The sequence below is a fragment of the Magnolia sinica genome, chromosome 15, assembly GCF_029962835.1.
Source record: "Magnolia sinica isolate HGM2019 chromosome 15, MsV1, whole genome shotgun sequence".
Taxonomy (NCBI): Eukaryota; Viridiplantae; Streptophyta; class Magnoliopsida; order Magnoliales; family Magnoliaceae; genus Magnolia; species Magnolia sinica.
Genome location: NC_080587.1, coordinates 45,070,422 through 45,086,735, shown reverse-complemented (window position 1 = coordinate 45,086,735; position 16,314 = coordinate 45,070,422). Strand labels below are relative to the sequence as shown.

The following is a 16,314-nucleotide window of genomic DNA, read 5'->3' as shown; positions in this document are numbered from 1 at the left end:
CACTAACTTATCTCAGAGTGGAGTCTTGAATTTCTTTGAATTAAGTTATGAAATTCTGAGATTCGTGCTCAATTTATAGAAGCAGAAATCACGTCCACGACTGGTCTTAGAGAAACTTCGACTAGTCGTAGCTTCAACGGCATTTTGAATTTTTAAGCGCGATCTTTGAAAACTATTCTAGGACTGATCGTGGGGTGTCTACGACTGGTCGTGGACCACCTATAACCGGTCGTAGATGACCCAGGACTGGTCGTAGACCACATGAGTTGGTCGCTGTAGTTTGAGTCGAGGACCCACGACTGGTCGAAGTTCGAGTCGTGAACACACCTACGACCGGTCGAAGGACCTCCAGAACTGGTCGTGGGCTAACCAAAAAATTCTGAAAATCTTCAATAACTTAGGACTGGTCGTGGAATTTCTTGGACTGGTCAAACCAGTGCTAGGACTAGTCGAACAAGATCTAGGACTAGTTTTAGAACAGACCAAATTCATATATAAACATACAATTTGAATTATGTATCCAAAATGACCTACCCTAAGGTCAATCCAGGGTCAATCATACCTGGGACATGAAGTATGGACATAGAAACTTCATTCTATCAAATGATTGTTGACCTCTGAACTTTACAAAGCTTGAGATCTCTACTTGATGTAGCTTGATCTTGAGATCTTCGAAAGCTTGACATCAAACTTCAACTTGAGTTGCTCTTGAGTCTTAAAATGTACTTGAGTCTTGTAATCTTTATTGATGTAGTTCTGAACATTAATGTTTACAGTACATGGCTTGACTTGGCTTGAAGTCAATCATCGTACTTAACTTGAAACACTTGTGAAGCAGTGTCTGGAACATATATAACAACATACAAACACAAGACACAAATAGAGTTTTGGCACAACAAAATTTGACAACCAAGGGAGCATGAGACCATAGCACTTACACATCCCACACACAATATCACTATCTTTTATAAATAGTTGTTTATAGTGCTGCATCCATTGTAGCCTATATGATTTGACTCATTTGTCTTAGAAGCCTTTGTGTTAATTGCCTTACTTGTTAAATTGGTATATTATTTAAGTAGGCATTTGTGATTTTATTTATATAATTTTAAATTGATCCTAATCACCCCCAATCTTGAGTTAGCCATAATTCTATAGCTCCAACAAGCTTCAACATGCGCCGTGGTAAACTATTCTACACAATTTCATATTTGGTCTCAAGGCAAGTGACTCCTTGACTCAAAACTATAAGTCATCTTTCCTTAATTTTTATTAATTTATTTTCTGTTTTTCAAATTTTAACTGCTATTTCCAACACATTTTCCAACATAATGCACCCAAGGGAGAGTGCCATGATCCCCAACTATGGACACTCGGACCACCATCTAGCCATTGGAAAGCTTGTATGTATACACTTTAGGTCTCCTAAACTCATCAAGAAGACTGACTTAATTGGTCTCTTCGTTTTCTAATATTACATTTGATTATGAGTTCTTCTGGATATAGGATTACGAGTAGAATCCTAGTTGGTAAATAATCTGAAATCCGAAACTTGTGAACATGTGGGGCATGGGCCAAAGGGACACGCAGTCTCAAGCTACTATCCTTCTACATAAATGGAGATAGTTATATAACAAGCATAAACCTTTTTTTCAAAATCACCCATTGAATCACTCCACGCATCCACGCCGCGTAGATACAACAATCTGCTTTGCAAGCTACGTTCCTGTACAATCCTCTCTCTCTCTCTAAACAATTTCATAGAATTCACAAAAAAGAAAAAAATAAAAATAAATAGAAAGCCTTACTAACAGGCCTCAACGACAATAGAAGTCGTCTTCATCCAGGTCAGAGACACCTAACATAGCCAAAGCTAAATGGCCATTCACATCAGACTTCGTCTGCTGATTATAAAAACCAATGCAACTGTTCTTACCGAAACTCGACTTGTCTGTTATTTGATGCTCATCTCCTCGCAGTAAGGCGACGACCTGATTGATGCTTGGCCTTTGAGACTCTTCACTGTTCACACATGCAGCTGCGGCTCGAACCATGCGACTAAACTGGCTCGAGCTGTAAGAACTATGCCTGAGCTGTGGATCGAGCAGCTCTCCTATGTCTCCTTCTTGTTGTAAGAGTGGCTTTGCCTACGTTAGTAGACATTTGTTACTTGTTTAGTACAAAGGTGAAACTCTGCTCAAGTTAAGAAACCAGTTCGAAAACCAGAAAACTCGCCTTGACTCGATGTCGAGGTTGTGTTTGAGTTTGGTTGACCTGACGAGTGACTTGGATGGATCATGTCGAGTGGCATCTAGTCGACCAAGTTTACGAGACAACTTGATTGAGCCATGCTCAGCAGCGAGCTCATCGAGTTGAGTAACTCGGCCAAGTTTTGAGTCGAGTCATCGTGTTTTAGAACTATGGTTAATAACTGCAAGTAAAATTTGAATGCTATTTAATATCCTCCCTGATAGTCTCATGGTGGGCTCATATGCATGAGCCTTGCATGCTCATGGTATGCATGATAACATTAACTTGGGCTCATTAGTACGGCAGGGTCAAAAACTGCATGTGGATGATGAACGATGCTAGCTTGGCTGAGCACAGTTACAGGGGGTGTGCCTATTACTAACCCAGCACGTCATAGGTGAGAAGATGGATGAGATCCACACCATCCATCAGGTGCGCTGCCTGATTTTATCCGTGGATACAAAAAAATTGAACCGGTCCAAACCTAAGGTAGGTCACACCGTAAGGGAGAGTTGGGATGGGACGCCTAAGATTAGCTGTGTATGGAGCCCACTGTAGTTAATATATGCCATTTAATCCGTTCACATATCTCTTCTCACCAAGAAGGTATTTCCCAGAAATCACGCCGTTTTATGAAAGTGGACCATACCATGTGAAAATAAAGGTTTTAAGCTGATTTTACACTAGTTCCTGGGGTAAGCCTCCCCTGAGCTTTCGATCAGTACAATGTTTGGCATCAATTGGCTAACATGGGGTCGCGCACTTGATGAACTGGGACTCATCCACGTGAAGCCACATGAATATGCCTAGTCGCACATGTAAGTGGATTGCATCCTGCACCCCACAGCAGGGGATCTGTTGGGCCCACCGTGATGTATGGGTTTTATCAACACCGTTCATTCATTTTTTCCAATCATTTTGGGATATGAGAAGCCGTGAAATTTGACTAAAAAAATCCTGAATAGATCACTAACGATTATATGAACCGTGTTATTTCAGGGATCTAGATTGGCAATCATCTATGTCATGTGTACATTACTATCCATTGATGGTATAAGTCCGCTGGTTGTTCTACACAAGACTTGCATGTTAGGGAAGATAAATGAATGAAGTCGGACATTAGTTACTCTCCTGCTCTCATCGCTGAAATAAGGGGTCCACTCACATACTCCTTGCCAGCTCAGTAAAGAAGAGAAATGCAGTGTGATTGATCCATTGAAATTCACGCGTGGAAATGAGTTAGAAGAGTGCGCCAATGGACACCACGTGATCACAATAAATGGAGCAGCTCATAAATATAGACCAACGGGCATATTCTATGAACACTTGTGGTCCACCTAATGATTGGATTGGACAGATTTTTTGAGACATGGAATCTACGTGGGGATCCCCTGATGAGTCGATCTAATCTCACATACGTTTGACCAATTTCCATGTGGGGTGAGTGCACTTAACATTTCTAATTGAAGAAAAGTGTAATGAGGATTGTGAAGTTGACAGATTCAGGCCGGGCTTTCAAGCCCGAGTCTAGCCCGTTACATGACTCTTGTCTGGACACGAGCCTGCTATAGGACCCTCTAGTCAGTATAATTTTTTGTCCATCCATGGATGGTCCCTCCATCGTAGGGCACTCATGAACGGTCTACATCTGATCTTCTTAGTGTTCTACAGTTTTCGGATACAGCCAATCACAAACTTGAGGAGTTCTATCTGAATATAATGTCCCAAGCCTACACAGTAGAGTATGATCCGGTACCAATTCTTCGTATCTTGTTATCATCAAGATGGTGGCCCACCTACGATCATAATGGACCATTGGATCTGAGGGTGTGACCAACCGTGGATTGCACATGGCCCCAATATCATTCTGATTGGATGATCACAGCCAATCAAATAGGGTCTAAAAAATGAATGGTAAGGCTATTTCTAGAGTGACTCCGAATTTCAAATGGCCTAAGGTCGTGTGCAACCTATGATGAATTCCTTGTGTGCAACAGTTTTTGTTGATCATAAGTGAGCCTACTTGGGCTGCACATTTGAATTAATCAAGGATGCAGATCGCCTGCTGACGTTGTCATTAGCAAGTAGTTACTTGACCGTGATCTGTGGGCCCCACAATGATGTATTTGTTTTACCTGTGCCGTCTATCCATTTTTATTTTTTTTATTTTTTTCAGATTAGTAGATCCAAATCTCATGTGGACCACACCACAGGAAACAGTGGTGATTGAACTCCCACCGTTAAAAACTACTTAGGGGCCACAAAAGTTTTGAATGAAGCTGATATTTGTATTTTCCCTTCATTCAGGTCTGTGTGACCTAATCAAAAAGTTGGATGGCAAATAAACATTACAATGGGCCCTTAAAAAAATTTAATAGTAGGCATTTGATCACCATTGTTTTCTTGTGGTGTAGTCCACTTGAGAGTTAGATATGTCTCATTTTGGGAAATAAATGGAGGGCGTGGATAAAACATATACATCATGGTGGGCGCACAACACAGTCCAGTAGCCACCTCCCTACTGGCAGGGTCAGTAGGAACATTTACTGGATCAATAGCTCACAGATAATAACTAAAGTAGAGGTGGCCATGGGCCCATGGCCCAACCAAGCTATGTATGGCCAGGACGTGGGCCACTAAACCTTGTCAGAGGCCAAGACCAAGCTTGAAATCTAGGCAACCTTGTCAGAGGCCAAGACCAAGCTTGAAATCTAGGCTTTGTGTAGGGGCTAGTAGGTGGCTGTTGTACAAAAGGAATTTAAGGTACATATGTAGTTTAAATGCATTCTTGGATTGCAGACAACCCTAAAAAATTCTTAAATGTGACTATTTTAAACCCCAAATCATTTCACTCTTCTAATTATAGGGCCCCGCCCGGCCCAACCCGTAGGGTAAGAACAAGGCTAGACCTTTTAGACTGATTTGGGTCACTGCAAGCAAGAACTAGGCCACAGCACAGGGCGAATAGGGCCAGGCTATTGCCAGCCCTCAATTAAAGATATTATAAAAGATAAGTGAGGGAAACTTACCCACAAGACCAAATTCTCATCGGCATGAGATCTCCTTGTCTCGATCGGCTTCCGACCTGTTATTAGCTCTAACAAAACCACCCCAAATGCATACACATCCGTTTTATCAGATACTTTTCCGTGCTGAAAGTATTCAGGTGCCAAATAGCTGTACATACAAACAGAAAATTCAAATTTAAAGATTGGACGTACAAATATAAATTTCAAATTTAAATATCGAAGAAAAAAACAACAGAAAAGAAAAGGACAAACCACCGATAGAGTACGTTTTTGGCATGGAAAAAACCACGTCTTACGTAGGTCCCACTCTTTTAATAGGAGAAGTTGTCAGGTCCAACCATTTGGACCACAGGTTATAGTCCACCAGGTGAATAACTTCTAATTTACCAAGGACATGGGACATCCAACCCGTTCAATAGATTGGCCTCATAATGAAGAACCCTATACACCAAAATCAGCTGTATCCACTCATCAAGCAGACCACAAATGTATTTTTCTATTTAACAATGGCTATACAGTGTTTTCTATGGAGTGGATCCTTGATGAGTGGATAGGGCTGATTTTGCAGCAGCTGATCTTCATGGTGGGACCAACCTATTAGGAGGATTGGATTTCCCAAAAACTTAACAGGTCCAAAGGCATCCACTGGGGACTAAAAACTCTGCGGGAGTTGAAACCTTTAAGAGATGAGCAGGACAAAATACTTTGCTGTTCTTATCGTCAAAATAAATAAATAAATAGATAAATAAATAATTTGGTGTTCGATACTACCAAACTCTTATATAGAAAGGGGAGTTTCTTGATACTCTCTCTGCATGACACTTGATACACAGGAGTTTGAAAATTGTACATGTGTCATATATTATCTCTAATTAAACAGACTAAATTGTAGAAGGCATATGTTCCCCATGTATTATCCCAAAATCAGATGGGTTAAACGATCCTAACCTCTGATATGGACACTTGTATGCTGAAATAGGCTATTGGATGTTTTCTCATTTCACCGTCTAGTAAGTATCCGCCAACACCAACATATACCAAACATTCAAATAAGTGCTATTTTTGGTTCATGATACATTAAATTCGACCCACATTTTGGAATATTTAATTCCAAGTACTTATATGATCGATCGGAGTTTCTAAGTGCATGCATGTCATGCATGTCATCCATCAAGCTTGCCAGAGTATCAAAGTTATTCCAAATAAGGAAATTGCGATGGATGAAGTAATTTACCCAAATGTTCCTTTCACGGTCTTGCAAAGGAAAGGTGATGAAGGTGCAGGAGTCCATGTAGCTAGTCCAAAATCACAAAGCTGTAAAATAACTTTTCAGGTTAGAATTTATTTATTTATTTTATAATAAAAAATACCCTAGAAAAAGAATTGCTACTTCCAGCCGCACATTTGCATACGCAAGTGCAGTTACCTGTATATGTGGAAATGGCACGCTGTTAAAGATCGGACCTGTTCATCTGATGGCCCCATGGTGGATGTGTGCTAGCACAAAATGCAGGCCAACTCACTAACCAGGTGGTGACACATCTATGCACATTAAATGTGGAGCATGGTCTATCATTTTTGTAGCTGTCCATTTATTCATATATGTAGGGCACACTTATGCCAAGGGCTTTATTCAACGTGTTGCCTTACTAATGAATTGCGCACATCAGACACAAGGGCGATGCTTTGGCATATTTAGGGTATTTTTGTATGTGCTTGCCATTAGACTAGGTACGGTGGTTTTTGCCTCCCATTAGCAATTGGGGAGGATGAGAAAGGTTGGGATTAGGTGGGATGGAATTGCATTTGGTCCTATATGGGATTTCAATAGATTTTGAAATCCACTACACATGTAGGCCCCACATTGATGCATGCGTTTATGCATGCCGTCCATCCATATACATTGTTTACACATGACATTCTGGTTATATGTGTACAAGTAAACAACATCCGTTGTGAATTTTATCCCAAAGATGGGATTAGATGACTAAAATACCAAGGTATTTCCTAAATGCAATCCTTATGCAATAACAATATTAATCCTATCTAATACAATTCAATACCATTTTATTCCAAGTACCAAGCATGCCTTACATGTTTAATGATTTGCTTGCTTGCTGGAGTTGAAAGTGATTAGCATCCTTTAAATCTTTTATATTATTAATTTCATTGATTTACAACACAAAAAAAAATATATATTTTTTCAACATTTGCAATCAATTAGCAAGAAGTTTCATGTAAAATGTAAAACCAAAAGATAAAAGAATAATAAAAAGAAGAAGAAGAACTCACTTTGGGCGTTTTCTTGGACGAGAGAAGGATGTTTGATGGCTTAATGTCGCGGTGAATAACACATTTCTCCGTCCCATTGTGGAGATATGTGATCGCCTCAGCAATTCCAATCGCGACCTTATATCTAGTGAACCATGGAAGTGGATAACTTTTCCCTCTTTTATTATCTGTAAAAAGAATCTAAAATTCGGTAAATTCATAGGGTGTGTTTGGATGCACTAACGAATTAAATTGCAGTTTTAAGTCCAATAAAGTGGAAATGACTAAATTACAATTTTCTTCGGTAGCAACGTTAATGATGGTTAGACTCCAAATTGCAGTTAATTGATAACCTTCCTCGTTACCAATGCTGGCCTGGAAACTATTTTTTCAATATGATAAGTTCCTATTTCACTGAAGTGACTTTTCACCATTTGATTCATTTGTGCATCCAAACACAGCCACGAGTACTAAAAAATCACATAATCTAGTCTGAACCAACTGAAAGTTTTTGAAAACTACCGTGCAAATGACGCTCTAGACTCCCTCCGGAAACGAACTTGTAGACCAAGAAAAGACCATCCTGATCGATGCAGAAACCAACTAGAGGAACCACATTTCGATTGTCGAGAGAACTCGCAATCATCAATTCCCGACAGAAGTCCTTGGCCGATTCTTTCTCTTCGTTATTCAACCGCTTAATTGCAACTGATCTGCCATACCGTAGTCGCCCTCTAAAGACACAGCTATGTGCACCTCTTCCCAATACCTTACCTACACACCATTCAGAATTCTTACTCTAATTAGATAAAGATAAACAAAATCGGCCTGAATTGATAAGTATACCAAATCGACCTTTGGTTGGATCTATCAATGGGGTAGGGAGCGTTTGGAAACGCTAAGGAAACAGTTTTCCACAAATCCACCTGAAAATAACGATTTCCGTCGCGCCAAGTTCTAGATTTGAAAGTGAATGGAATGTCAAACAGCTGGATCCTTACTCTTGCTCGGGTGGTAGACTCTCGGGAGTTTCAACAGGTTCGAGTATCCATAGGTGGTGAAATCCCTACGGCGTGAGTGTGTGGGGTGTGTGTGCGTGTGTTAACAAAAATAAAAATAAAAAATTTCAAACAGCTATGACAATGTCTCAAATTGTAATTCAGTATAACTAACCTCTGCAGAAGTCTTTCGTGGCTGAGCGGATTTCTGCGAAAGTGAATCTAACCAAAGAGCAAGCAACAGAAGAAATATTCCTTTCCAAGGACTCAATCCTACGCATTTGCAATTCCCGACACCGAGTTTCCACTGCTCCCTCATTCGACCCTTTCTCCAAATTCACCATGATTACCGTAGTCGTAGTAGAATTCAAGCTCAACGATTCAAGCTCGGCTTGTGAACCGAAGCTGAAACGGAACGACGAGTGCGTCGACTGCGGATCAACAGACTCCATTTGCACTCCACCTGATTCACCAAGCAACCAAGTTTTGTTATTCTCGAAAGCATCCTTGATCCCCCGTTGCTGCCGCCTCCGAATCAAATTCAAGCCCCATTTCATCTTTTCACAGTTTGATCGCTCCCCAGACCGCTGATCGTCCGCCAGAGAAGAGCCTACTTGGTTCTTCCCGTCGTTTTCGCATTCACCAGAGATAATGCAGCTACTTTGAGAGCAACCCATTTGAGGGAGATGCCCAGAGAACAGGACCAAGAAACAAAAATGCAAAAGGATGGGAAGAAGATACAAATTTGAAAGAAAGATAAAAGGGAAAGCTGCAAAAGTAGGTGCTTTGCTTGAAGGGTTGGGGATTTTGATAAAGATTTAGGGATGTGGGCTTTTAAATGTATTGAATATTTCATTAATTGGGTTTATTGTCCCAATGGGAATCAGGAGAAATTATTTAAGGATAAAAGGAGGGTGCATGGAAAGAGAGTGAAGATTCTCGCTGTTGGGCGGACAGAGAACTCATGTGGGGAGGAGAATCTATATAGAGACATGAAATGGGCTTTTGTAAGTCTATAGTTGTTCGTGTTAGCGTTAGAAATGAAGCTAGTGGGCCCAACGGATGGGGAGAATTTAGCTTCCAGGTCCTTTCTCGGAATAGGCCTAAATGTGAAGAGTGACCCTGAATGAGAAGGACGTGACTATGGTGTTCGTTCACCAACATTTTCAAAGTACTGGTGACTCATCCATGGGTACTCCGATGCGTATTGGTGCATCAATCGGGACCTTCCAAATATTGTCGCCCGTTTGGGGACAATATTTGGAATGTGAGGGACAAATCAGCAGTGCACAGGGTGGCAACACTGCCAAAATCAACATTGTGGCCGTCATCATCATATAAGCCTTATCCTAATTAATTGGGGTCCCATCCACCAATCGCATTCCTCGTTACACTCTACAAGGACCGTATCTCCCTTAAACCATAGCCGCCTCATCAGGCTTCCATAAGCGAACACTGAATGGGGACTGTTCTCATCTTCCATGAGGTTTTCTTTTGGATGAGGGCCCTTTGATGACTGAACTAAACTGCGTTCTTCTTATTTTAAGGGGCCTGAGCCTCACCCAATGTTAAGAAGACTCAACCCAGGGTGCTCAACCAAAATTTCTCTTCTTTTTTGTTTTTCCTTTTAAAAAAAAAAAAAAAAATTATTTATTTATTTACGTAGGACATGAATCAACGAGCACGTTCACAACACATGAATCAGAATAGATTCAAGGAGAAATCGACAAAATTCAGCATAGTTCAACCATTTGATAAGTCTAGTCAACAGGTTGAAATTCTAATAGAAATTTCAAATGGATAGCTGAACAATTCCTGCCAGTTTTGATAGGTCCATAGATCTTGTTAAAATTGCGGTTTACACCACTAATACTAAAGAATGAGTATGAGGCAATGTCCTAGAAGGGGGTGAATAAGACTTTTCATTTATTTTTTCCTATTTAAAAACTTGATTGCCTAACTTAAATAATCATTCAATTTTAAACCAAGTTAGGCAAAATAACTCTAATAGCTTCCAAGCCATTTAGAGGATCCAATCAAAAGGCTATAAGGGATAAGCAGAACATAGCGACTAGCCTAGTGTTGTGAGCTTGTGTGTGGAATGTGTTTCCTACCAATGAATAACATTTATCTAATCATGAATACAAAATTAAACTTTTAAGCGTATATAAGCATGATTAAACATATGCACAAATGATCATTTCAAACACAAGCATTTATAGTGGTTCGGCTACGTGCCTACTCCACTCCTAGCATCCACACTCAATCCTATAATGCACCGGATTTCACTATTAATGGTTTTAAACAAGCTCACCAATAACTTTTATAGTCATATACTAAGGACACAATTTATGCTATCTGCAGGAGGTAAAGGTCCTACCTACACCTAGAACCCACATTTAGGCCCACCGGTCAAGTTCCCACACAAGGTACCTATAGTTTAGGCCCACCAGCCAAGGTCCCACACAAGGCACCTACAGTTTAGGCTCACTGGCCAAGGTCCCATACAAGGCACCTATAGTTTAGGCCCCCCGGCCAAGGTCCCACACAAGGCACCCACGTTTAGGCCCACCGGCCAAGGTCCCAAACAAGGCACCTACCTTTAAGCCCACTGGCCAAGGTCTCACACTAGGAACCTAATCGAGTTTGTTTAGAGTTTGACACTTACTTATCGTATTGAGTTCTCTCTTGTAGCTTCTATCGGATTGCTAGATCTTCGCGCTCTCGAACTTGAATCAACTTCCCGGTGCTCCCTCGATTACATAGCTTGGACTTACTTGTTGGCTCAACTTTACCATAAAAAATTTGCATAAGATGTACCTAGAAGGTGATCAAGGTTATGGGAGTTGGTTAAATCTCCTATCTAGGATAGTGACTGAATTTCCTAAGGGATTCAACTTATGGACGCTCTAGAGTATCAAAGAACCAAAGATTTTTCTATTGATTTGGTCTTTGAACTCTAGAGAAGGCACGAGTTCATTATCTTCATTGAATATGAGCTTTGAATGCTCATAGAAGTGAAAGATCACAATGAAGAGAGCATGAACTCGTATGGATAAAGTCTAAATGGGATAGGATAAGCTTGGGGTACACTAGAGACTATATGGTGCATATTTTCACTCATTTTGCAAGTGTCTACAAGCCACTTTTATAAACAAAAGCTTCCAACAGCTATAAAATGTCTAGTTTACGGTGCTAACGAAGTGAAGTTTAGTATCAGCAAACTTGCTTTAGTGGTATCGAAATATCATTCAGTAGAACCAAATTAATCCCTCAAGTTGCTATTCAAAATATGTCAATTTCGGTGGCACCAAACATTGTCATCGGTGGCAGTCGGTGTCACCGAATTATCCAGTCGAAGATACTGAATTAACGTTGTAAGCTTGCTGGACAGTTTTGAGCACCTTTGGTAACACCGAAGGTATCTTTGGTGATACCGAAGGTGACAATCGGTGACACATTCCTATCGAAGGTGGACAGATTTTCCTGTTTTTATCCTTTTAATCATTTAACAACTTGGGATATGCAAAATCCAATACTATACGATAAAATATGAACTTGGGATTGTCTTAAAATAGATAACCTAGGTAGGTATTCCTATTTGGGTTGGGATCATCTATTTACAAGGTCAAGATTGCAGAAGTAGTTCTTCGTCTTCAATGTGGCTTTGATGCTTTTGATCTAGTCGCGTCGCTAGTCTTCACTTGCCAAGAACTCATCTGACTACAAGACACAACTAGTCACGTAATTGATAAATATGAGTGCAAATAAGTGCACTAACAATCTCTCCCTTTGTTAATTACGTGACAAAAACAACCTAACCTACGATTGTGTCATGGTCTATACCAATGACATACCAAAACAAAAAGAATTACATATTAAACATATACATTTACAATTCAAGACTTGACATGTAATACAAAATCATACTGCTCCCACTTAGTGTTTACCAAGAATAACTTACAATAAGGGAAACAAACAATTTTTGTAAGAAACAAACATTATTTTGATGAATAGGTTTCTTCTCCCTCTTTTTATCAGTTATTAGTAAAAAGTTTGTCAAGAAATATTCTAACAACATATGAGAATTAATAATAGAAAAGGGTAAGAGAATAGAACAGACAGATCATATAATGATATGGGCATAAAGATCATCATCCATACAGTGAAATATATCATCATGATCAATTAAACCATATGTTAGATAGAAAGGATAATCGTAAGAGGAATATTGTTCACAACCCCAAGTGTAGGGTTGCGATGTAGTAATAATCTCGGTAAGACCAAGGTCGAATCCACAGGGACTGAAACTTGTACGTTTATGAAATTAACTAGAAGTAGAATTAGAAGAAGATGTGAGACTAATTCTGAAGTGTTTGAGAGAGTAATTGTGAATAGAGTAATTAAAACTAATAATTTAAAGGTGAGAACTAGGGTGCCAATGATCCACTTGTAATGATCAGGGAGCCATCTTGCTTGATTCAAGTAACACAATTAGAATTGGAGTCCTGTCCTATCCTATCCAATTAGAAAATATATCAATAAAACCAAATCTGAACGTCTATTGACCTAATTCTTAATGAATGAGAGCTATGATAATTAGCAGAAATTCCATCACTAAACCATGTTTAGGAGACAATGGCAAACAACAGGATTTACCAATCCTATAATCTCAGAGCAGGAGAATTGTGAAGATTAGGAAGGATTCCATCACCCTACCATGCCCAAGGGACGATGGTGAACAACAGGACTTACTAAATTCACAATATCAAATCAGGAAAAGAAGATACTTAAAGCTATTACAGATTTACTGTAATTTAAGTCACAATCAACCATTAAAAACTGAAAGTATTCCTTAAATATCAAATTAGAATCCATGGAATTCAACATAAACATGAATCAAAGTAATAGAAATATCTCATCATGTTACAAGCTTCACCTCTTAGCCCTAGCTAAGAGGTTTAGCCAACCATAGACATGATTAGATCTAAAACCCTAGAAGAAAGCATGAAAACAACTAAGGAAGAAGAAGAAGAACTCTAAGCAATGGGTTCTCCACCCTTTTGCTTCTCTCCTTGGACCCTAAAAGATACCTAGGAACATCCTAGGGAGTCCTATTTATAATTGTGAAACTCCAACTTTCGCACCTAGTTAGAAAACTCTAGAAACCGCATCAAATTTACATAGTTTACTAAAATAGACTTCACTCCACGCAGTTTTCCAAAATAGACTTCACTCTGCACAATTTCATAAAATGATCCAGAGTTTCAGAATATGCTTTTCCAAGATGATTTCAGGATTTCTTTTCTTCACTTCAATTCTTTGATTCTCTTTATTCCTCACTTGGTTTTCTTGAATATTTATCATGTGAATTCTTCACTCTTGGTCACGTAAGATCCATTCCTTACCTTAGTGTTTCTTCAGCATCAAATCCATGCTTTTAGCACCCTTTTCAATCCAAGCTCCTAAATTCACCTTGCAACAAAAACATGAGTAAAATAGAACATTAAGCATTATCATGTTTATAAAACCAAGATATAAATGGGGGATAATCTGCAATGTTTGACCCTTAACACAATCTCCAACCAGCATTTTACTAGCCCCAAGCAAAGTGTACAAAAAATATTTCGAAAACCATAGGATAATCTCTATAAGCTCAAGTGGTTTTATATATATATATATATATATATATATATAATCCAGATAATAGAATTCTAAAATACATCAATGTTGTTCATTACCTTCTCCTCAACTCTAGCACTCGATAAGTTTCATAATCAAGTTCAAAGTATTAATCCACCAATTAGAACAACTCTAAACATTGAGTTCCATGGGTGTATAATGAAGTCTAGACTTATCATAATCAAAGGTTCAATTTGTCACTTTCATGATAACATTGATAATTAAAAGAGCATTCAAGACAACCAAAACCTAAAACAAAATTTGCCTTACAATTCATCTTTTAGTTCCCTCTTTCATTCCTCCAGCTTTTGATTTTTCCATTGATGGCTTTCATGCTATGTCAACCTTTTTAAAGATCTTTAATAGGTAGCCTTTTTCGACGACAACTATTTTTTAGTTAGGTATTTTCTTTTTCTTTCTTTTCAATTCTTCCCATTGAACATGGTGGACAAATTTCTCAGGCTGGTTCCTTCTATGCTTAATAATTATCAAGTTAATAATTCAATATCAAACTGACACTTTAATGTGTAAGCTGAATGTGACATGTGAAATCATGACTCAATCAATGTTTAAAATTTCTCTCAAGTGACTAAAATCCAAGAGACATAAGGCATCAACATTAAGTATCTTGTAATTCTAATTCATGGATTAACTTCAAGATTACTTAATTTTACAGAAATTTCAGAAAATTTTTTCAATTTTTCACAACTTCGCCCAAAGACTAAGAAAACAACTGATTAGCCTGCATAATCCACACCCCTCAACCTAATATCTACATTGTCCTCAATGTAAAAAAGATAAGCATTCAATGTAAATGAGGGAATGAAAATAAAATGGAAGTGGTGGAAAGGTAGTACCAGAAGAAGGAATTCTGAAGTTTTTTTTTTCAAAATATCTCAGTGTGAAGACGGGTTAGCACAAGAATTAAACCATCAGAAAGCAAACTTTTTTAAACAGCAAAAAACAAACTATCCTAAACAGCGAAAAACAAAATATTCTAAATGACAAAAAGTAAACTATCTTAATCCTAAATTCTTTGAAAGCAATAAACCTAACTAGGAAAACAGTAGAAAGCTACTTAGTCATGCCATAAGGTTCCTCCTTCGACTAGTATCTTGATAAATTTCTTAGTAGGTTTCATAACAAGATCATCCAAAAGGCCTTTTTGCAATAGGCTTGAATGTTTTAGAGCATGATTTTCCAAAAAAATTTACGGACCTCAGCATAAAGTTTTCTTTAAATCTCCTAAGGTGTCCAAAGTACATGTGATTCACCTGAGACAGAGAAAGTTTCAGAGTTAGCACAACGTGATGAATCAAAGACTACAAGTAGATAAAATTCAGAGAAAATCTCAGTAGGTGATGTAATCTCAACATATTCTGAAGTTTCAGGCTTCTGTTCAACTTTCAGCTCCTCCCTTAATGGTAAACATTCAAGATCTGTGGAAGGAAGGGCTTCAAAATAAGGGTTCTCTCGGTCAATAACAACCACTAAGGTATTGTTTTGTAAGGCATACATTATTTCTTTTATCATGAGATCATTTGAATCTACAAAATATGTCAAGCGATCTTTCAGAGAGTTGAGATAGTTAGTTGAGAGAGACTCATTTTCCACATTGAAGTCTATGATGATATGCCCAATGATTCTTTCGTCTTCTCTTAGAATAGAGGGAATCATGATCTCTTACTCTTCACCTTATTGAGAGTCAATTGTCATCGGATACATCTCACCCTGCCCTGCATAGACAGATTGCGGATCAGTAAGCGCATTGATGTGAAGACTTTGTTCATTATTACTACTCAGTAGAGGTATTATATCGTCAAGTGTTAATGGCTCAAAAGGTGGCCTTAATTGAGTGGTTTCAAATTCCAGAGTCATCTTGGGCAATTTATCCATCTCCCTAATCACGTTATAATCTAAATCAGGGGAGTGGTCTACACACGCCTCAATAGAGTCATGCGGTTCACTTAGATGGGACTCTTCCTTCACATGTAAATCAAACGTGTCAGATGGGTGGAGTAGATCGTTATGGTTGACAATGTCCTGTATCTCGTGATCACTTTCCTAAACCATAATTGAAATCA

The 16,314-nt window shown here is 38.7% G+C and overlaps 1 protein-coding gene and 1 long non-coding RNA gene across 2 annotated transcripts; both read right to left on the bottom strand.

The window, feature by feature from the left end:
* Window positions 1-1,570: 1,570 nt before the first annotated feature.
* On the bottom strand, window positions 1,571-9,555 carry LOC131227527 (probable serine/threonine-protein kinase PBL21). Its single transcript, XM_058223323.1, has 6 exons — window positions 8,724-9,555; window positions 8,073-8,324; window positions 7,572-7,738; window positions 6,514-6,593; window positions 5,280-5,427; window positions 1,571-2,147 (listed from the first exon to the last, which is right to left on the bottom strand). Exons 1-6 carry the CDS (start codon window positions 9,223-9,225, stop codon window positions 1,818-1,820), a joined length of 1,479 nt encoding a protein of 492 aa, XP_058079306.1. The 5' UTR covers window positions 9,226-9,555; the 3' UTR covers window positions 1,571-1,817.
* LOC131227528 (uncharacterized) lies at window positions 4,402-5,273 on the bottom strand. The gene is made up of 2 exons (XR_009162341.1): window positions 4,932-5,273; window positions 4,402-4,892 (listed from the first exon to the last, which is right to left on the bottom strand). It is a non-coding gene; the product is annotated as an uncharacterized LOC131227528 (long non-coding RNA).
* Window positions 9,556-16,314: the final 6,759 nt, after the last annotated feature.

Bases quoted from the DNA above. Each gene is read 5' to 3' on its own strand.
- LOC131227527 (XM_058223323.1), bottom strand. From the start codon at position 9,225: ATGGGTTGCTCTCAAAGTAGCTGCATTATCTCTGGTGAATGCGAAAAC. The intron at 8,325-8,723 runs GTTAGTTATACT...AATGGTGTGTAG, and splicing joins CACGAAAGACTTCTGCAGAG to GTAAGGTATTGGGAAGAGGT. The intron at 2,148-5,279 runs GTAAGTTTCCCT...CTACTAACGTAG, and splicing joins ATGAGAATTTGGTCTTGTGG to GCAAAGCCACTCTTACAACA.